We start from the raw sequence: 22,902 nt of genomic DNA on the forward strand, positions 1-22,902 counted from the left end.
CACTCATTCATCTAGCAAAAAAACAAGGCCATGGGCCTAGCCCTGCACTCTCTCTTGGGGGAATAAAGCCCAGCCCACCAGCCTGGTCGCTTCCAGAAGGAGTCACTGCCTTCCTAACCAACCTTGCCTGCCCTCCCCCTCGCTCACTCCCACAGTTCAGCAAGGCTGATTCCTTGGATTTCACTGAATGCATCCTGGAGTTTGACCTCCCACGTTTTCTCATATCCTGTTTGCTTTGCCTAAAATGCTCCTTCTCCGTATGCCTACCTGAAAAACTCTCCTCTGCTTCCCCGTAGAATAGGCACTGCTTCCCATCTCTTATGTCTCCTGCATTGGCAGGCTTTACCGCTAGCACCACCAGCTGCAGTCCATGGGGTCTCAAAGAGTCGGACATGACTGAGCGACTGAGCACGATTCTGGAAAACCTGGAGCTCTCTGGAAGGCTGGCACACCCTCCTCACTGCACCTGGGGCACGGCACTTTCATAATATTTACTGCCATGCACTGTGGTTATAGGTTTATGGGACTGTTACAGACATCCTGGACTGTGACCTCACTAAGGTCTTAAAGTGGGTCCCATCTGCCTTGGATATTCAACCCACCCCCCTAATATCTACACCATTGCTGGAAGGTCATGGTGAATTAGCATTTGTTGGATGGATGAATGAATAAATGTATGACCAAATGGTTAGACAAACAAACAAACATCTTGGTTTCCAGCAGCACCAGGTCAACAGAATAGAGAGGAACCAACTGGCCAGGGAAGAATATTTTCACCAGAGCTAGAATCAGACGATTACGAATCACCAGCTTCTTCAGGGGAAAAGTAAAGTAAGCTAAAGTAAATCAAACCACATAAAATTAACAAATGAACTCTGTCATATTTTTCTGTCATGGCTGAAATTAATCAAAAGGTCACAATTGATTTCAGAGCTGTTGTTGGTGAATAGCTTGAACCGAATAGAACTAGGCTAGTATCTGAGTCTTTAAATTACAACAAATTCTAGCATTTTGGTTAATTTTATAGATTTCATCTAAACTCCAAATACATATCTTAAAGTTTTAAGCCTATTTTCAAATGGATTCCATTAAAGCAATTTTTAAACAGGGTTGAGTGTTATGGACTGAATTGTATGCCTCCAATGTTTGTATGTTAAAACCCTAATCTCCAATGTGACTATACTTGGAGACAGGGCCTTTAAAAGGAGATGGTTAAGATTAAATGGGGCTTCCCAGGTGGCACTACTGGTAAAGAACCCACCTGCCAATGCGGGGGGCACAAGAGACGTGGGTTTGATCCCTGTGTCAGGAAGATCCCCTGGGGCAGGAAATGACAAACCACTCCAGTATTCTTGCCTGGGAAATCCCATGGACAGAGGAGCCTGGGGGGCTACAGTCCACGGGGCTACTTAGTTGGACACAACTGAGCGACTGAGCACCTAAGTTTAAATGAGTTTCTAAAGGTGGGGCCCTAATCCTAGAGGACTGACACTCTTCTAGGAAGAGGAAGAGATGCCAGGAGCGTGTGAGCACAGAGGAAATGCCACGTGAGGCCACAGCAAGAAGGGAGCCATCTGCAAGATGGGAAGGAAGCGAGGCCTTGCCAGAAACCAACGCTGTCAGCACCTTGGTCTTAGACTTCAGTCTCCAGAACTGTAAGAAAGTAAATCTCTGTTGTTTAAGGCCCCCAGTCTGTGATAATCTGTCACAACAGCCCAAGAAAACTAACTGAGACAGCCTCATGACATAGATGTTGGGCATGCACAGGATTGCCCTGGGACCTCTGTAAATTCCACTTAGTTGCCTGAGCTGAAAATAAAAGACCTGATTGGATTCACTCCAGTGATCCTGTGGGGACAGGTTTAAAACACAGGTGGAAAGACTGTAGTGGATGAAGTATTACACGAAGGTACACTCGTGCAGTTTCCAGGGACAGGGACCGCCGTTGCTTTTGAGTGTCTGCTGCGTGTCACACACATTCCTCTCTCTACTGTCCAGAGAGGTAATGTACTGCAACCTCAGCAGTGAGGGGAAAATGGTATGTTTCACAAAAAGAATCGATTATTTCCAAAGAGGTATAAAAAGTCTACAGAATTTAAATGATACTGCGGTAGCAATTGCTACAGTAATCTGACTTCCCTAAGTTTATATTCAAAAAAATAGAATTTCTGATTTTTTTTCCATTAACATTTTACTTAACTACAGAAAGAAAGTCCATTCTCAAAATAGATTTAACTTTGTTATAACTTTACTACCAGCATACACAAACTGTAAATAAGAGAGGGCTGAGTGAGGCCTGAAAATGATCATTTGCACACAGAGTTTTTAAAAACAAGGCTAATTCTTTAAGGTTTAAAATTTCAAGCAAAAATATAGTGAAGCTTGTGGGAAATAAATGAGCTATGTAACTGTGCTAGTCCACACAGTCTTAGAAAACATTTTATTGGAATATTTTATATCCTAAATTAATAAATTAATCTTGGAAAATACAAATTCAACAGTAGGAGTTTAGACTTGTTTATAGATTGAGGGGTTTTTTTTGGGGGGGGTGGGAGCAAGTAGTGATGACTATTTACTTATTTATTTGAGGTCTGGTTGATGTACAATGTTATATAAGTTTCAGGTGTACAAAATAGTAATTTCCAGTTTCTAAAGATTATATCACATTTAGTTATTATAAAATATTGGTGATATTCCCTGTGTTGTACAATTTATCTTTGTAGCTTATTTATTTTATACATAGTAGTTTGTAACTTTTAATCCCCACCCCAAACTTGCCCCTCCTCTCTTCCATCTCCCCACTGGTAACTACCAATTGTTCTCTATATCTGAGTGTGTTGCTTTTTTGTTATATTCACTGGTGTGTTTTTATTTTTTATATTTCGCATGTAAGTTACATTATATAGCATTTGTCTTTCTTTGACATTTCACTAAATATAATATCCTCTGAGTCCATCCATGTTGTTACAAATGGCAAGTTTTCATTTTTTATGACTGACTAGTATTCCACTGTATGTGGAATACACACACACACACACACACCACATCTTTATCCACCCATTGATGGAAACTTAGGTTGCTTCTATATCTTAGCAATTGTCAATAATGTTGCTATGAACAGTGAGGTACACATATCTTTGTGAATTAGTGTTTTGGGTTTTTTCTAATATATATCTGAGAGTGGAATTGCAGGGTCATGTAGTAGTTCTATTCTTAGTTTTTTGAGACACCTCTGTTTTCCAGTTGTTGAAACAATTTACATTCCCACCAACAGCGTAGGAGGGTTCCATTTCCTCCATATCCTCAAACTGAGTTTTATGTAAACTCCCTACTCTGTATCTTAAAATATTTATGAAAGCAGAATTTCAACTATTAATAACGTACAAAAGGAGAGGTAATCTAGGTACCATATTTACTAATACTTTATCCTTTGAACCTATGGGAAATTAAATTCTTTTCTAAATTACTAATGAGTTTTGTTTCAAGGTATATTTCTCTTTTTCATTAATATGAAAGAACTGTCATCTAATAAAGATGCCTGAAATTATGTCCATTTCACAGTAATGGAACTGTGAAATTTTTTAAAAATCTGTTTTTAAAAAATAAGAACAATGTTTCTTCAAAATTGTCTTAATGTATTTCTTCATAATCTTATAAAACTATTACTAACATATTTGCTTAATGAAATTATAAAGCTTACCAAAAAGTTTTAATGACCCAAGTGATTAAATCAGTCACTTTAATGATATGTTACCAGATTTTAAAGATTAATGAGTGTCAAGCTTAACTATTCTTTATAATAAATAAAAATTGCTTTGCGATTTCTTTCAAGGGATTAGATCGAGATCATTTCCAAACATTAAGTATTAACACAAAAGTCTAATAAATCTAAACCCTCAAGAAATAGCCTAGAACATGAAACAGTCTAACATGATAAGTTCTATACCATCCTCAATACATTTGGGGTGAAAATGTTCACCCCAAAACGTTTAGAAATCATCCTTGTGTTTTTCAACTTAGCTTCTCAGTCAAAAAGGATTAAAATATATAAAACAACCACAAACAAAAGAAGAAAAGAAAGCCTGCCGAGAAACCATCTTTGTTTTCCAGGCTCAGTTCTTTTCAGGTGCTTCCTGGTCATTGTAGGAAACTGTCCTACTTGCATGAAATGGAGATTAGACCCTACATCCTTTCATGTGGACCCCAGGTCCCAAAGTTAAAGCCCCTTTTTGCTAGGTCAGGAGTCATGTTGGGAATTGTATACCTTCACAAGAGAGCTGTGAAATCTGCCAATTCCAGTTCTCTTAGTAAGGGGGAAAAGTCAACCTAGACTGCAAGGGTACAAATGGAATGCCTTTCCATTATTTCTCCAGCACTTTCTAACCATAAGATACATTTATTTGAGTCAATAACATCCTCAGTTAAAATAGCCTGGATGGGCCAACCTATCAGTTACTCATAATACCTTGTATCAGGCTGGCCAAAATGTTTGTTCGTACCAGCTTATGGAAAAACTCAAACCAACTTTTTGGCCAACCCAATATCTCATCTTTGATAAGCACAACTTGGGGCTTCCCTGGTGTCTCAGACGGTAAAAAATCTGCCCACAGTGTAGGAGACCCACCCGGATTTGATCCCTGGGTCGGGAAGATCCCCTGGAGAAGGGAATGGCAACCCATTCTAGTATTCTTACCTGGGAAATTCCATGAACAGCAGAGCCTGGCAGGTTACAGTCCATAAGGTCGCATAGAGTCAGACACCACTGAGAGACTAACAAGTGCAACTGGGCTTGGCTTTACTTTCTCTCCCCACAGAGGGAGCCCTCCTTAGCGTTTTAATAGAGAAAGTTAGAGGAAGCTGAAAAAGCAATGAATAATTTTAGAGAAGGTGGGTCAAAGAGTAGGCTTGGGGGTGGTCGGTCAGTGCCAGAGTTGGTACTGGTGTTGGTGTTGGTGGGAGATCCTTGGAAAGCATGAAAACTCTGGTTTAGGAGAGACACAAGAGACAGCAAAGCTTGCACTGGTGAAGACTGCTGGAAGGAAACAGGAACTGGGAGGCAGGAAGGAAGTAGGAAACCGAGACTGACACTCGACTCAAACAAAAACTCCTCTTGTGTGATTTTCTCATGGCGGAGGGAGCCGGCAAGAGGAGGATTTAGTTCTAATTCTAAAGAGTTGCGCCCAACCAGCAAAATAAACACAGCCATTTTCACCTTTGTGCCAATCCCAGCATAAGCCCCAATCAAATCAGGCAATAAATATCCTCAATCAGTAAATACTTGTTGACTTTTTACACTTTACTGGTTCTAAGGAAGCAGGTCATACCAGATACAGTCCTTTACAGAAGAGACAGACCAATGTTTGTTGTTTGCTTTCCTGAAATACTCCTGTTTTGAAGCTACCTGTGACAAGTATTTTTGTAATGCAAGTGAATTACATTCATTTTGTTTTAAGGGTTTTTCAAAATAAATACTGAGTGCCCAGTGAAACAAAGGGAGACAGATTTTGGAACTGCTGCAAAAGTCTACCATAAAAGCATTCATTGGTATATTTCTTACTAAAGTGAAAAATCTAGAAATCCTGATGTTTCTTATAAAATAGAATATCTAAAAGCAAACTAGGGAGTTGCCTGGCACTCCAGCAGTTAGGACTTGGCACTTTTACTGCTGCTTTCACTGCCATGGGACTGGCTTCAGTCCCTGGTTGGGGAACCAAGATCCTGCACATCACAGGGTTTGGCCAAAAAATAAATAAATAAAAATATAAAGGGTCTCATTATTTCATTTATTGATTTCATTATATTAATTTATTTATTTTTGGCTGCACCATGCAGCATGTGGGATCTGAGTTCCCCAACCAGGCATGGAACCCACGCCCCCTGCAATGGAAGCACAGAGTTTTAACCACTGATCGCCAGGGAAGTCCCACATTACTTAATTTTAAAATAATAATAAAATAAAATAAGAAATAAAGCAACTTCAATGCCCCAAAACAGCAATGACTAAATTACGGTACAGCCACACAATGCAATATTCCTTATTCACCAAAAATCATCAAGTAAAAATGGCAGCAAAGAAGTACTGCAATATGATATGAAGTAGGAATTAAATGTGAAAGTGAAAGTCCCTCAGTTGTGTCCGACTCTTTACAACCCATGGACTATACAGTTCATGGAATTCTCCAAGTCAGAACACTTAAGTGGGTAGCCGTTCCCTTCTGCAGGGGATCTTCCCAACCCAGGGATCGAACCCATGTCTCCTGCATTGCAGGAGGATTCTTTACCAGTTGAGCCACAAGGGCAGCCCAAGAACACTGGAGTGGGTAGCCTATCCCTTCTCCAGTGGATCTTCCCCACCCAGGAATCAAACCCAGGTCTCCGGCCTTGCAGGCATTAAACGTAGATACTATGTACGCTTGTAAACAGGGGGCACAGAAGCAAGTATCCGAAAAGGAAAACTCCCTCTGGGCAGGGGTGAAGTTGGGCTTCACAGACGGGAAAGCAGGGAAGCACTGAGACAAGAAGAGGCTGAGTTCCACGGTGAGTGTGGGAATCCCTCAGTTCTCTGGCCTGGGACCAGGCGCGTGTGCTCTCTGCCCACAGAGAGGGGCGGCCGGGGGCGAGGGCGGAGGGGGCGGGGCCGCGCGGCCTACCTTGTAGTAGTCATAGAGAAGGCCCAGCGCGGCCGCGCTGTCCTCGTCGCCGTTGATGCTCATCATTGCCTTGGTGGCCGCCGTCAGGGGGTTCTCCAAATACGACTTCCAGGCCTCATCCTCACTCGTGTAGGCTCTTCGGGTGTTAAATGGAGGGTCACTGGGCATGGGCACTAAGGCCACCAGTCGTTTATTACTGCGAAAGCAAGAGACATTCGAGGTTCATGATCAGAGAAGTGTTCTTTTCCCACTAAATATGCACATGGAATAAAAATATGCCTGTGATTTGGTTCACTGTAGTTCCCCAGAGTGGAAGAGAAGGAAGATTAATACTAAAGTGATGGCCACGTCACATTGATAAAGCCCCTGATTTATTCCTTGACTGTCCAGGAGAGGTAATAATGATCTTTAAGAGGTAGTGTAGAAGTAGTTTAAGTTGACTCCCTTCACACTCAGCTTTTCATAACCAATCAGTTCAGGAGCCAAATCATTTTATTTGATTATCCTTCATTAATATATATTAGAATGAAACCCTGGGAGGGAACAGGCTTCATTTAATTCTGTAAGTTCTAGTGTATAAATATGTACGACACATTAAAAGTAATCGGCATGTCAATGGTGGTTAAAAAACAGTTTTATCTAGTGTAATTTATACTGTAACTGCTAGCGAATTATAGACCAATCCAAGTCCTTTAATTTAAAAGGCAATAGAAGCTACAGAAACAAAGCACAAGGCGTTCTGCAGATATGATGCATCATACGGATGTGAAGCAACAGGAAAGAGATGAACTCTGTACATGAGTCCTGTGTTCCATGGGATCCTACTATATTTAAAGGACATCGAAGCTACAGATCATAAAAGATCATCATGGAGGGTGAGGAGGGCACCCGAAGAATCTTCAGCAGACAAGAGGGGCTGGAGTTGTTTGTCAGTCCTAACCAAGCCAAACTCAGGTAAAGCAGCAAATGACCATCAAAGCAATTTCTTAAGGATTCAATAATAGCTCAAGTACCTGGTGGCTCAGATGGTAAAGAATCCACCTGCAGTGCAGGTGACTCACCCGGGGTTGATCCCTAGGTTAGGAAGAGCCCCTGGAGAAGGGAATGGCTACCCACTCCAGTATTCTTGCCTGGATAATTCCATGGATAGAGGAGCCTGGCGGGCTATATTCCACGGGGTCGCAAAGAGTTGAACACAACTGAGTGACTTTCACTTTCACCCCTAAACCACCGCAGTCCTCAGCAGCACACCCCAGACTTGTTCATTGATATGAAATCAGAAAGTAACAATGAGACATTGTATTTAAGTAACACCTGGGTCTACTCGGGGTAATGTGACACAGACAAGTGGCATGATTGCAAAGGCAGCATGTATGCCGGTCACCAGCAAGAGCCTTCCGGTGGTCATTCAGTAAAGATAAACCTTCTTGCTGATATTCCTGCAGGGCCCTCTAACAGTAGATGGTCTCCTAGCTCACTTTGTGGTGGAAAACTGGTGTGAACTCACAACAAAGGCTGTGCTGAGGGCCCTTTGTGGAGGCATGGTGTCATGCATCAGTGGAGGGTCGGAAAATGACATTGGTAACATATATGGGGAGGAGGGGAAGCTGCATTGAGCAGAGTGGAATTTTAGATGGTCTCCAAATTTTAGATGGTTTGAACTCTTAGTGCCAGTGGCTTGGTAGAACTGATTGGGAGGAAAGAGAAAAAATGACCCAACTGTACATGAATTGAATTAAATGGGTAAAAACCAAGTTTCTGGAAGTAAACGGGAAAACCCTGGTTGAAGGCCTTTCTAACCATTCGGCTGTGTGGTGACACGGAGCAGCACAGGCTCTGGAAGTGAGTCTCTGTTCACTGTTTACAGAGGAGGAACACTGCCCGAGGTTTCTTCGTGCCTTACATAAAGGCAGCACTATTTTTAGTTTCTTAAGGAAACTCCATACTGTTTTTTCCTTAGTCAAGTGGGTGAGTGAAAGTCACTCAGTCGTGTCTGACTCTTTGTGACCCCATGGACTGTACAATCCATGCAATTCTCCAGATGAGAATACCGGAGTGGGCAGCCTTTCCCTTCTCCAGGGGATCTTCCCAATCCAGGGATCAAATCCAGGCCTCCCACACTGCAGGAGGATTCTTTACCATCTGAGCCACCAGGGAAGCCCAAGAATACTGGAGTGGGTAGCCTATCCCTTCTCCAGGGGCTCTTCCCAACCCAGGAATCGAACCGGGATCTCCTGAATTGCAGGGGGATTCTTTACCAACTGAGCTACCTGGAAGCCCTTTTTCCTTAGTAGCTGCACCAATTTACATTCTCACCGAGGGTGTAGGAGGGTTCCCTTCTCTCCACACCCTCTCCAGCATCTATTGCTTCTGGATTTTTTGATGACAGCCATTCTGACTGATGTGAATGGATAACCAACAAGGACCTACTGTATAGCACAGGGAACTCTGCTTAATATCATGGAACAACCTAATTGGGGAAAGAATTTGAAAAAGGATACATGGATAAGTGAATCACTGTGGTATAGCTGACACTAACACAACATTGTTAATCAACTCTACTCCAGTAAAAAACAAAAAGTTAAAACACAAAGCACTGCAATGCCTACCCTACTAACCTCACAGTATGACTGTGAGAACTCAAATAGTGGATAAAACAATTGTGAACTGAACAACAATGACAAGTATTAGTCTCACGGCACAGTTCTATATTCCTAGAAAGTTTGAGGGCATAGCAACTTTTGGTTATAACGTAGAAGTGCTAATTAATTAAGGGAGTCTGAAGTTGTTCACTTAGCTATTTTCCATAAGAGCCCAACAGACACCAAATTATCATGCTATACATGGAGGGTGTGATGGCAAAGGACATGGGCATGCCCTGTAGCCCACGTAGCCTGCAATCCAGGAAGGGAAAGCAAACACCAGTGTTACATGCGTGATGAGCATGAGAAATGAACAGTGTCATGAGTGAGGGTTTATGACAGAGGGGACTAACCTAGCCAGAGGATCCAGGAGGAAGCAAAGTTCCCACAAAGACCTGAAGGAAAGGCAGGAGAGTGCTGGTCAGTGGTGAAATGGGCAGATGTGGGAAATACTTTTTTAAGTGAAAAATGTATTGGTAATGCAAAACAATGGGATTTTCTGACAAAAGGAGCACATTTGTATTCATTTTGGAAAGTCCAAGAAATGTACATATTTATATACAATGGTGTATTAGTCATTTAAAAAAAGAATGAAATAATGCCATCTGCAGCCACATAGATGGACCTAGAGACTGTCATACTAAGTGAAGTAGATCAGAGAAAGACAAATACCATATGATATCCCTTATGTGTGGAATCTAAATTATGACACAAATGAACTTATCTACAAAAGCAGAAACAGACTCACAGACATAGAGAACAGACTTGTGATTGCTAATGGCAGGTGAGGTGGGAGAGGGATGGGGTGGGAGTTTGGAGTTAGCAATCCAAACTAGTACATCAGTTCAGTTCAGTTCAGTCGCTCAGTCATGTCCGACTCTTTGCGACCCCATGAACCACAGCATGCCAGGCCTCCTTGTCCATCACCAACTCCCGGAGCCCACCCAAACACCTGTCCATTGAGTCGGTGATGCCATCCAGCCATCTCATCCTCTGTCATCCCCTTCTCCTCCTGCCCTCAATCTTTCCCAGCATCAGGGTCTTTTCAAATCAGTCAGCTCTTTACATGAGGTGGCCAGAATATTGGAGTTTCAGCTTCAACATCAGTCCTTCCAATGAGCACCCAGCACTGATCTCCCTTAGGATGGACTGGTTGGATCTCCTTGCAGTCCAAGGGACTCTCAAGACTCTTCTCCAACACCACAGTTCAAAAGCATCAATTTTTCAGCGCTCAACTTTCTTCACAGTCCAACTCTCACATCCATACACGACCACTGGAAAACCATAGCCTTGACTAGACAGACCTTTGTTGGCAAAGTAATGTCTCTGCTCTTTAATATGCTGTCTAGGCTGGTCATAACTTTCCTTCCAAGGAGTAAGTGTCTTTTACTTTCATGGCTGCAGTCACCATCTGCAGTGATTTTGGAGCCCCCAAAAATGAAGTCTGACACTGTTTCCACTGTTTCCCCATCTAATTCCCATGAAGTGATGGGACCGTATGCCATGATCTTAGTTTTCTGAATGTTGAGATTTAAGCCAACTTTTTCACCCTCCTCTTTCACTTTCATCAAGAGGCTCTTTAGTTCTTCACTTTCTGCCATAAGGGTGGTATTATCTGCATATCTGAGGTTATTGATATTTCTCCCAACACATAGAGAATGGCTAAACACCAAAGCCCTACTGGATAGCACAGGGACCTATACTCAATATCTTGTGATAAACCATAATGGGAAAGGATATAAAAAAAGAATGCATACATATATGTATAATTGAATCTCTTCACTGTGCAGCAGAAATTAATACATCATAAATCAACTACTCTTCAATGTAAAAAAAAATTACAGATTTTGATTTAATAGTAAAACAGCATTTCCATGTTGTGGACATTACTAATCACAGAGGACAGAGTTGGATTTAGAGACAGAATTTTGGTGGACTGCTAAGGGTCTGTAAGTGGGAGAAGTGAAGTCTCTGGGAGGACCAAGAAGACAGTGCCAGTGGGCCACATGGGGTGGTGCCATGACCACCCCTCCCAGTCACTTAGTAGAAGCCACCCTGGGGGCTGGTCTGCAGCCTTCACTTAGAGGGCAGAATAGAGGAATCAGAACCCTAATTGCTGCCCAGGAGTGCCCACGTATCATGTATACTTCCTCAAATCATCCGGCAGGAAGGAAGAGCTTTAGGTTATTCGTAGTGACCTCACCATTGGAAAAGATGGGGATTTGACTCTCACTTAACAAAGGCTGGGAGGCGGGGTGGCTAATTACAACACTGGCTAATTTCCAAAATTCAGCAGGAAGCACCAGGGTGAAGGATAAGAGCCAACTCTTGATTTACACTAAGTTGCGTCCTCATTCACTGGAGAGATTTTTTCCTTGAGTCTTCCTTTTTCTCCTTCCTGCTGAGTCTCCTGGATTGCTGATTTCATATGTTCCCAGCACAAACATTCACTCGTAAATCTAGATTCATCAGCTTTTCTATGAAGAAATGCTTGATGAATCCTTACATGATCAATAGAAAAAAATATTCTGGGAAAATACAACCTTGCTAGTTGTTTCTGTTCAGATTTTTTGATGGCCAAAGGAGTTTTATGCTCTTCCCTTTAACTGCATAATGACTTTGTTTTGGTTTTTTTTTTCCCATAGATTATAATCTCTCCGGTACAGAGCACTGTTGAATAAAGCTTGGTTTAATAAAAACAGAACAATCTCTCTGGTACACTGAGCAAAAATGTAGACCTGTAAAGAAAGGAAAGTTTTCACAGAACAGCTTTTACCAAAGTTTGGGGGTGAGTTTCATCATTACTCTTTTGGAATGGTAGTTCTAATCATGTGCTGGTCAACTTTTTTTTTTTTTGCTGGTCAGCTTTTTAAATATCCTTTCAGTAGCTTTAGGTGTGCAATTTTCTGAGTTGCTTTGAACACAGAATACATCAACTATAAACCTGATCCCTGTTCTTCCTTGGAGGAAAGTTTATATTAGCACCTAAGTATTTCCAGCAAGGCTAAAGTTCTTGTTAGATCTTAGATTTTTTTTGTCTTTCATTTGTTTCTTTAATCCACTACTTCATTTTGTTGATGCTGGGAGAAAAACTAACAGATGAGTGATTCATCAACTGAAATAGTGAAAGAGGTGGAGCATTCATGAGACTGAGATCATAACCAACAGGTCAAGAAAAACTCCAGATCACTCTACCACAACCTATCATGCCCTGGGGCGTTAGTAAGAGTCTAACAGAGAGAATGCTTTGCTGGGGAGAAGCATACAGAACTTAACACATAATGCCTTCACCTCCTAAAAATATGTGCAGTAATAATCAACAAATTCAGACGTAAATTCATTTCACTTGGAACCACAGAAAACCAGGACAGTGAAGCTTTCACGTCAAATTATCACTTTCAATTCATTTCTTACCATTCTTTAAAAAAAAAAATTCCTAGAAGAGCTTTAGTCTTCCTTTGTGGGGAGGGTTGTTTGGGAGCTTTTTGCCTTAATTTAGGGGTAGAATGGTTAAACTTCAGTTTTAATCTCAGCTCTGTCAATTTCTGAGTTTGGATGAGGTACTTTACTTCTTCAAGCTTCTGTTTCTTTCTCTGTATCATATCAGACTGACAGTGTTGTTCTAAAGGTAAACTCAGATATTCACATACAATGAGCCTGGTACATTACAGATCTTCAGTAAATAATAGTTAGAAGTATTCTCTTTAGAACTGATTCTATTAATGACCTCCACTCAAAATCCAACAGACGGCTCTCCATTCTTAATCTCCTTGGATTTTCTTGGCCATTTCTCACTTCTGTAAAATCTTGCCTGGCCTGGCTTCGAAGATACTGTACAAGGGCAGTTCTCTGTATCCAAACATTCTTTTCCAATTGCTACTCTTCGTGCATGCGAAGTCGCTTCAGTTATGCCTGACTCTTTGCAACCCTATGGACTGTAGCCCACCAGGCTCTTCTGTCCATGGGATTCTCCAGGCAAGAATACTAGAGTGGGCTGCCATGCACTTCTCCAGGGGATCTTCCCAACTTAGGGATCAAATCCCCATCTCTTACATCTCCTGTGTTGGCAAGCGGGTTCTTTACCACGAGCGCCACCTGCAAAGCCTAAGTGCTACTCTCCTCTTCCTGTTCTCTAACTCTCATCATTCCTGGGCCCTTGGTTCTTTTCTCTCCATTGTTGGTTCACATGGCTTTCATTCATCCTCTACTTTCGTGTCTAACAGACATGTATCACCTAAGAGCTGGTTCTGCCTTCTCTCTTAGATGTCCTGTTGTCAACTTAAACTCAATCCATAACTAAGGTAACCATCATTTCCCAGTTGAGCACACTTCATCATCACCTGTTCCTAGTTATCCAGAGCCAAATCTTATGTACTGGTTTAAAATATAGACTCTGTTGGCAGGGAGATGGGAGGGGACACCCATGGCTGATTCATGTCACTGTATGGCAAAAACCACCACAATATGGTAAAGTAATTAGCCTCTAATTAAAATAAATAAATTTAAAATAAAATAAAATATAGACTCCGGAGCCAGATGGCCTGGGTATAAATCCTGGCTGCACCGCTTACTGGCTGTGTAACCCTGGTTGAGTTAGTTAACCTTTCTGGGCATCAGTTTCCTCACCTGTAAAACTGAGATGTACTCCCAAATGAAGCAGAATAATATCCACTCTCTCGGATTTTCTCAGAATTAAAATTGACACCATATAAAAGCATCATGTGTGTTAGCTATTATACTTTCTCTTATCCCTTATATGGAGTCAGTCACCACATCCACCATCACAGTTTTAGTCTTTTTTTTTTTTTCATTTATTTTTATTTGTTGGAGGCTAATTACTTCACAACATTGAAGTGGGTTTTGTCATACATTGACATGAATCAGTCATGGAGTTACATGTACACAGTTACATTGACAGTTACATTGACAGTTACATTGACACAGTTTTCGTCTTATCTCTTCATGCCTCCAAGTGGTCTCGTCATCCTTCAGCTTTCCCTGCCTTCAACCCCTATTGAGCCCCTGTGGAATCACCTTCGTAGTTAATTACTTTCAAGAGTGTTCTATGTTTCTTCACCACCTGTAAAATCGAGTCCAAAATCCTCCATCTGATCCTTAGGATTCTCCACTATCAGGCCCCTACCTACTTCTCAAAATTTATCCCTACTTGCTTAGCATAAGGAGTTGAACCATTTAGCTCAAGTTCCACAAAGAAGCCCCATTTCTATATCCATGCGTTTGCTCAGACTGTTCCCTGGCCTGAAACTCCCTACCTGCTTCTCTCCATCTAAATTCTACTCTTAGCAAAGTCCAGCTCCAACATCCCATCTTGCAGAAAATACTCCCTGATTGTTCCTGTTTGAGTTTTTAAGGGCTTTCCTGTACTACAAACTCCTACAGTGTGTCTATTATTTACTACACGTGCTGTGCTGTGCTTAGTCTCTCGGTCATGTCCAGCTCTTTGCAGCCCCATGGACTGTAACCCACCAGGCTCCTCTGTCCATGGGATTCTCCAGGCAAGAATACTGGAGTGGGTTGCCATGCCCTCCTCCAGGGGATCTTCCCAACCCAGAGATAAAACCCAGGTCTTGTGCATTGTAGGTGGATTCTTTACCATCTGAGCCACGAGGGAAGCCCAAGAATACAGGAGCGGGTGACCTATCCCTTCTCCAGGGGCTCTTCCCCACCCTGGAATTGAACTGGGGTATCCTGCATTGCAGGTGGATTCTTTACCAGCTGAGCTACCAGGGAAGCCCATTTACTACATATTCTACCATTTAATTTTTACTATGCAAAGAATACCAGCTATGGAAAGAAAACTGTTATTCAGCTGTTAGATCCACCAGCTACACCAAAAAAGTAGCACTCGTTAATCAAAAAGCCAACAGTTCCCGTACATGGTTCAGTCTATCCTACACCACGTCCCTGACCTGCGTTGGATTCCCAATCTGTCCGACTTCACTCAAAGATCTGTGAATCCCTCTTCTCCAACTTTGCACTGGCTTTCTTCTAAAAGCACTAGTCCCCACTCTATGACACACACACACACACACACACACACCCCTCCCTGAGTCAAGTAGCACACCTAGATACCTGGACTGGCCTCAGGCACTTATCTCTTAAAAGGCAGCTAACACAGAGTCATCCATGAACCTTCATTTTCTTCCATCCACTTCATTTAAAGATCCTATAGATACTGTGACCTCTTCTCACCATTCCACTGCAAGTATGCTGCTGCAAGCCACCATCATCTTCTACTTGGATTACCACAATGGCCTCTGAGGCAGGCAACCTCCACTCTGGGCTCCCAACAATCCGTGCCTCCTAGAACTCGCAGCTTTGTGGAGTGCCCACCCACACTGTACCAGACTTTGACATGATCAATAGCAGATAGCAGAAGTGACAGTATGGCACTCCTAGAATTAGATAATGAAAGTCTTCCACTTTGATAAGTCTCTGTCTTTCTCTCTCTTGCTCCTATCTTATTCTGGGGAAACTAAACTGCCACATTACAGTGAGGAACTGAAGCCTTGACTAACAATTAATGAGAAACTGAAGACCACCACCAACCCGTGAGGGAGCTTAGTACATCCCGCAGGCAAAGTCAAGTATGAAATCAGTTATAGTCCCAGATAACAGCCTGAGTGCAGCCTTACAGAGACCCTGAGCCACAGCCATCTCCAGCTAAGCTACTCTTAGACTCCTGACCATCAGAAACTGTGTAAGATGATGTTTGCTATTTTAGCTGCCAAGTTTTTAGATACTATGTTACCCAGCAACAGAGAGCTAATACTGTTTCTGAATAAACCTCCCTGCTTTCACCATTGTCCCCCTCCTCCCTCCAGTCTATTCTCAACAAAGCAGCATCTAGAGAAATCCCATTAAGACATAAATCAGATCAGGCTACTCCCATCCTCAGTCCTATATTATCCCCATTTTCCTTAGAGGTCAAGGTCGTTCCGGCGACCTTCCAGGTCCTACAGAACCTCTCCTCCCTTACTTCTCCCAGCTTCCCTCCTGGTGCTCACTCCACTTGTCATTCTCCGCCCACATTCTAATCCTCTCTCTTGGTCTCCCTGTCTCTACCCTCAGGTCTTGACTCCAGCTGTTTTTCATCTTTCTGGAATGCTCTTTCCCCCAATATCCCCACATGACTCTCTCACCGCCTCTAAACTTCTGCCCAGATCTCACCACAGTGAGGCATAATCCTGACTACCTTTATTAATGCAGTGACCTGCCTCCACCCACCCTCGTTGTTCAGTCACTAAGTCATGTCCGACTCTGTGACCCCAAAGACTGCAGTACATCAGGCTTCCCTGTCCTTCACCATCTCCTGGAGTTTGCTCAAATTCATGTCCACTGAGTCAGTGATACCGCCTACCCTAAAAATCTCAATTCCTCCAAACTTTACATCTCCCTTACACAGCTTCTATTCTTTTTTAAAAAGTATTTATTTATTTGGTTGTGCTGGGTCTTAGCTGCAGCATGTGGGATCCCCAGGTGTAGCAAGTGAGATTTAGCTCTCCAACGAAGAATCAAATCATCACCCCCTTTCCAGCACTGGGCACAGGGTCTGAGCCACTGGACTACCAGGGAAGCCCCTTCTCCTTTCTCCCCTGGTAGGCACCATCTGCTCATCCAGTGTAGCCTACTTACTATGTTCTGTGTTCATGGTCTACCTACCCCCACGAGAATGTAAGCTCCACGGGATGGAGATTCTTTTTTTTTCCCCTTATGGATGTATCACAAGCACTGAACGATGCCTGCCACTCAATTAAATTTGTTGAATGAGTGAATAAAAGTTCAGTTGAAGAATTGAAGTGTAAGTTGGAGTTTAAAGGACTAGGAAGATCACAACATTGTAAATCAACTATACTCCAATAAAAATTAATTTTTTGAAAAGGTTAAAAAATAAAGAGTCAAGTACTATGAAGGGATTGGGGGAGATTTTTTTTCCATTTTGATAAAATCAGTTTATAGTATATTTGTAAATTGGTTGTGAACTGTAAAGGGCTACACAAATGCAAGTTGCCTTAATTGTAAGAAGCAGATTTGTAAAATAAATTTAACAAGTATTGATCCTAAAGTGTCCTTCTCTCAACTCTTAATTTTCACCTTCACATTAAACAAAATGAGGATTCGTTCTTCTGTTCTCCTGAAATAAGAGCTGTGAGTGCATGCTAAGTTGCTTCAGTCATGTACAACTCTTTGCAATGGTATGGACTGTAGCCCACCAGGCTCCTCTGTCCAAGGGATTCTCCAGGCAAGAATACTAGAGAGGGTTGTCGTGCCCTCCTCCAAGGGATCTTCCCAACCCAGGAATTGAACCCACATGTCTTATGTCTCCTGCATTGGCAGGCAGGATCTTTACCACTAGTGCCACCTGGGAAGCCCCAAAACGTGAGCTACACACTAGGAAATCAAGCAGACTTATGTGGAGACCAGAGACCAGAGACAAAGCTAGAGGAAAACTGAGCTCTGCTCAGCAAAGCACTTCGATTCGTGACCCTTCCTCCCACCTGTTGTCTATCATCCCCAACACTGACTTGACTTGGGGACAAAAGAATCTCTGCACCTCTCTTTAAGAAGTCAAGTTTGGGGACTTCCCAGATGGTCCAGTGATTAAGACTCTGCTTCTACTGTGTGTGTTGGGGGTGGGGGCTGGGGGGGGAGGCAGGTTCCATCCCTAGGAAGATCCTGCATGTCTTGAAACACAGCCAAAAGGAAGAAAAAATGAAGTTTTACCTAGAGATTATCCTACTAAGTGGGGTAAGTCAGATAGACAAAGACAAATACCATATGATGTCACTTACATTATGGAATCTAAAAAAATGATACAAATGAACTTACTTACAAAACAGAAATAAACTCACAGACATAGAAAACAAACTTAGGGTAATCAGAAGAGAAATGTGGGAGGAGAGAAATAAATTAGAAGTATGGAATTAACAGATACACATTACTATATATAAAATAGATAAACAAGGACCTACTGCATAGCACAGTAATAATCTGAACAAAAAAGAATCTGAAAAAGAATATCTATATATATGTATATATATTATACACACACACATATATATATATAACTGAAACACTGTACATCAGAAATAGTATAAATCAACTATACTTCAATTAAAAAAAGAAGTGACATTTTAAAATGATTCTCAGGATTTCATGCTATGTTCTCTGTCTCAATATCCCCCTCCTTCTCTCTGTCCGTTTCTCTCTCTCTCTCTCTCTCACACACACACACACACACACACACACACACACACAACCTTTATCTTGAGATTACATGAATTCTATTTTCCAAATAGAATGCCTCTTCTTATACTGAGCCTTCAGCACTTGGAGTTTAATCTTCATCCACTTCAATTTCTCATAGCTGATTTAACGTAACTGCTTACTGACAGATAATCACGTCAGCTTCTCAGCCAAAAAGACCAAAAAAAGACCATATTCAGATCCTAAATTTAAGGGCAAGATTTAAGAACTGACAATCACTCTTTCTTTGGAAATCCTGGCATTTTCTCCAGTAACAGAATATGAGTTTCAAATGGAAACTAATGAACCAACCATCCTGACCAGGGCTAATGTCACAATTTAAATGCCAAAAATGTTAGTCATTTCACTAGTAGCTACTTTCAATAACATCCCTCCTTTTGGTTCTTGCTAGAGGCAAATCACAAGAGATAACAGATACTTTCCATGTTGGAACAAGGGCTGAAATCGATTAGGAAGTTTCTACACTGAGCATTTGTCCTTAATGACTCTGACTTTTTGCCCTTGACCAAATCCATATATAAGTCAAAGGAAATAAAATGAATCCAAAAGTCTGGGGTGACATCGATAGACTTATGTTGAAGATGGTTGTATTTGACAAAGAGAATTTTGATTAATTTAGTGAAAATGTTATAATGCTCTCATACAAAATGCATATAAACCATATGAAATGCACAGTTCTTAAAAATAAGTGGATTTTAAAACAAAACTTGCTTATTAAAATTAAGATAGTTCCATTTAAAATATATTAACTGCAGAATACACTGATCCATTGACTGAAGGTCTCTCTCACCCAGGCCCTAGGTTTGCTGGTACCCATGGGCTACAGCCTGCGGGGTCACAGAGACTCAGACACGACTGAGCAGCTGAGTATGCACACACACAAGCACCCTTCGTCCACCTATTAATTAATCAAGGATTCAGAGGATTAGGGATATAATTAAGAAGCAGCTGGAAAGGCACATCATCAAGCAGTAGAAACAAACAGGAGGAAAAAGATACCAAAATGGAAAGTAAAAGAAAGAGGACAAGACAATAATTTTTAAAATGGAGAGAATCTGTAGAGTTTGCAATCTATGAAATAATTAAAAGTGGTTAAAGTTGTGTGTATGTAAATCAAAATCCAAAATATTAACAGGGGTTATGGGTGAATTTTTCTTTTTCACTTTTCAAATAGTCTTTAATAAGTAACATATACTTACAACCCACTCCAGTGTTCTTGCCTGGAGAATCCCAGGGATGGGGGAGCCTGGTGGGCTGCTGTCTATGGGGTCGCAGAGTCGGACACGACTGATGCAACTTAGCAGCAGCAGCAGCAGATATACTTATTGAGCCCCTACCATATGCCAGATAGTGCTCTAAGCCCCTGACATGAGTTAATACGCTTATTCTTTACTGGAGCCATAAAGTCGGACAAGGTAACCAAGCCCTTTACACAGACAGGGGCGTTGAACAAAGTGCTAAGTTACATGCCTAGGGTCACGTAGCAGTCATCTCAGACTAGGATGGCATCCCAGAGCCTGAGCTCTTCAGCATTCTTTTTCCTTGTTGTCAATTCTTGACTACGTTCTACTTTCATAATCCAAAAAGTTACTTGAAAAGAAGGAACTAGAAAACAGACCAGATACAAGAAAACAATATGACAGGGGATTTTCTTACATGGAAGTAAATGAAACAACATCTAAATCCAAAGTTCTAAAATTATTGCACAAAGTGGAAGTCTATAAGCTCCTTGAAGACAAAGATTAAGTGTTTTAATTATTTGTAGAATTTCAAGGTGCTGAACTTTCTGTGGGGTACGTACTGGGCAGGTAACACAAATAAACTGCATATGGAGAAGAATAACTACTACACTTTATCCATCTTTAGTTTGACATAGTTAGAGGCCATCTGTTTTTAAATATCCTGTAGAAAATATTAAGTAATTGACATAATAAAAACATACATTAAATAATTAGGAAATATTAGAAACATTATATTTCAATAGTGACCAAAATTTAATTTTTAAAGAAAAAAAATCATCTTAAAGCCAAATCAGCTTCAGAAATTAAAAAGAGAATCAGTTCTTTAGAGAAACTTGCCATGCTCAAATCTCCAGCAGGAAAAAAATAAAAAATAAAAAAATAAGAGTCTCTTAAAAGGCTGCAGGACAGATTTCTATCTCGTGACCATTTCATGTGTTTACTTCTCCTTCAAAGATTTCCCTGAACTGAGACACGTAATAATGTGTAGTCAATGTGAAAACAAATTTTGTACAATTCTAGAAGTCAGAAAGCAGAAGACTGGAATAGAGGAGAAACCGAAGTCAAGAGCACTGCACCCCCACTTACTGCATAAGTGAGAACTGGATTTCCCACTGAGCCTGGAAAACTAACTCACAGTCTTCAGCATCTATAACCAAGTCAGTCATAGCAACTAGCTACATGTTCACTTCCTGAATACAGAAGGGGTCAGTCCTTGGGAGGGTCCTAGAACCAGAGAGAAAAACAACTGGGGAAAATGCCTAGAGTAATTTCAAACTACCAAATGAAACAAACGGGTTGTGGAAGGAGCACAGAGGGAAATTCAGCTTTAAAACACTCCACCGTGTCCTACCCGGAGTTTGCCCCGTTGGGCTTCACCTGTACATATGCAAAGGAAACGTCCAGATACCCTCTGCACCCTTGAGCACTCCTCGAATTTAAGAGAATGGCCCACCCTAGGAATGAGCCCACCTGCCGAGTTTTGATGCAATATCCAAGTATCTACAATTATCTGCAAAGGCTTTAAAGATACATCTTTCCTTTCCAACTATCAGTGTGAAGCAGGATTTTCTTCACATATACTTCAACCAAAATAACATTCTGCAACACACTGAATGAAGCAAATATTAGAATCTAACTGTCATCTATGAAACCAGACATTAAAGAGAATTGAAAAAATATAAATCAATACCACTCTTCTCTCTAAGGGGCTTCCCTGGTGGCTCAGATGGTAAGAATCTGCCTGCAATGCAGGAAACCTGGGTTCGATCCCTGGGTTGGGAAGATCCCCTGGAGTAGGGCATGACAACCCACTCCAGTATTCTTGCCTGGAGAATCCCCATGGACAAAGAAGCCGGGCGGACTATAGTCCATGGGGTTGCAAAGAGTTAGACACGACTGAGCGACTAAGCACAACACAGAACTTCTCACTAAATTCCTCGTTTTGGAAATTTTAATTAGTTTTCATTTTTGAAATGCTATGTTAATATGAAATGGGTTTATAATCATTATTTTAATTGAATAATAAAATATATTTTATATTTCTCATCTTTAATTTCTGGATTGGTAAACTGTAATACACACACACACACACACACACGCTGGATTGGTAAACTGTAATACACACACACACACACACACACATATATGGTGGCGCTAATGGTAAAGAACGTGTCTGCCAATACAGGAGACATAATGAGATGGCAGGTTCAATCCCTGGGTTGGGAAGATCCCCTGAAGGAGGACATGGCAACCTACTCCAGTATTTCTGCCTGGAGAATCCCATGGACAGAGGAGCCCAGCAGACTATAGTCCATATAAAACCCACACAAACTCATGTTTTAGGGACTTCAACAATATAAGAGTGTAAGGAGATTCTGAGAACAAACAGTTTGAAGATCACTCTACTAGAAAACCACTAGGGGAAAATAATGGAAAAAAAGAAACACTGATCAATGAAACAGAAGTAAGCAAAAATAAAAATGACAAAATCACCTGTGAAAAGTAAGACCTTACAGTTCAGCACTGCAATAAGTGAAAATGAGTTAACTCTACTTTGAAGAGATTTTTTTCAAACTGAATTTTAAAAAGACAGGAGTATTCTTTTTAAGCACCCATGGTACATAAGAAGATTGATCCTGTATCAAGCCATTAAGCAAGACCACCCATTTCAAAGAATTCTTATGAAACAGACTAAATTCTCTGACCACATTATAATTAAATTGTAAGCCAATAACAAAAAGATGAACGTTAAACACCGCATGTTTAGAAATTATAAGATAGTCTTATAAATACTTACAGGTCAAAAAAAAAATCAAGGAAAATTTTCAAATTAAAACTTTATAAAAAATACATCATACATGCTGTGCTATGTGATGTGCTTTTAGTTGCTCAGTTGTGTCTGACTCTTTGCGACCCCATGGACTGTAGCCCGCTAGGCTCCTTTGTCCATGGGGATTCTAGAGGTAAGAATACTGGAGAGGTTTGCCATGCCCTCCTTTGGGGGATCTTTCCAACCCAGGAAGTGAACTGGAGTCTCCTGCATTGCAAGAGGATTCTTTACCAGCTGAGCTACCAGGGAAG

At 41.3% G+C, this 22,902-nt stretch overlaps 1 protein-coding gene across 3 annotated transcripts in view; it reads right to left on the minus strand.

The window, feature by feature from the left end:
• Positions 1-22,902, minus strand: part of GRHL2 (grainyhead like transcription factor 2) — a 169,980-nt gene that overhangs the window by 117,479 nt on the left and 29,599 nt on the right. For all 3 annotated transcript variants that reach the window (XM_020874442.2, XM_020874441.2, XM_020874443.2), the window contains exon 2: positions 6,651-6,846. In XM_020874442.2, coding sequence (XP_020730101.1) covers positions 6,651-6,846 — 196 coding nt within the window. The remainder of the gene's footprint in view (positions 1-6,650; positions 6,847-22,902) is intronic.

This window comes from Odocoileus virginianus, chromosome 15 (assembly GCF_023699985.2).
Source record: "Odocoileus virginianus isolate 20LAN1187 ecotype Illinois chromosome 15, Ovbor_1.2, whole genome shotgun sequence".
Lineage (NCBI taxonomy): Eukaryota > Metazoa > Chordata > Mammalia > Artiodactyla > Cervidae > Odocoileus > Odocoileus virginianus.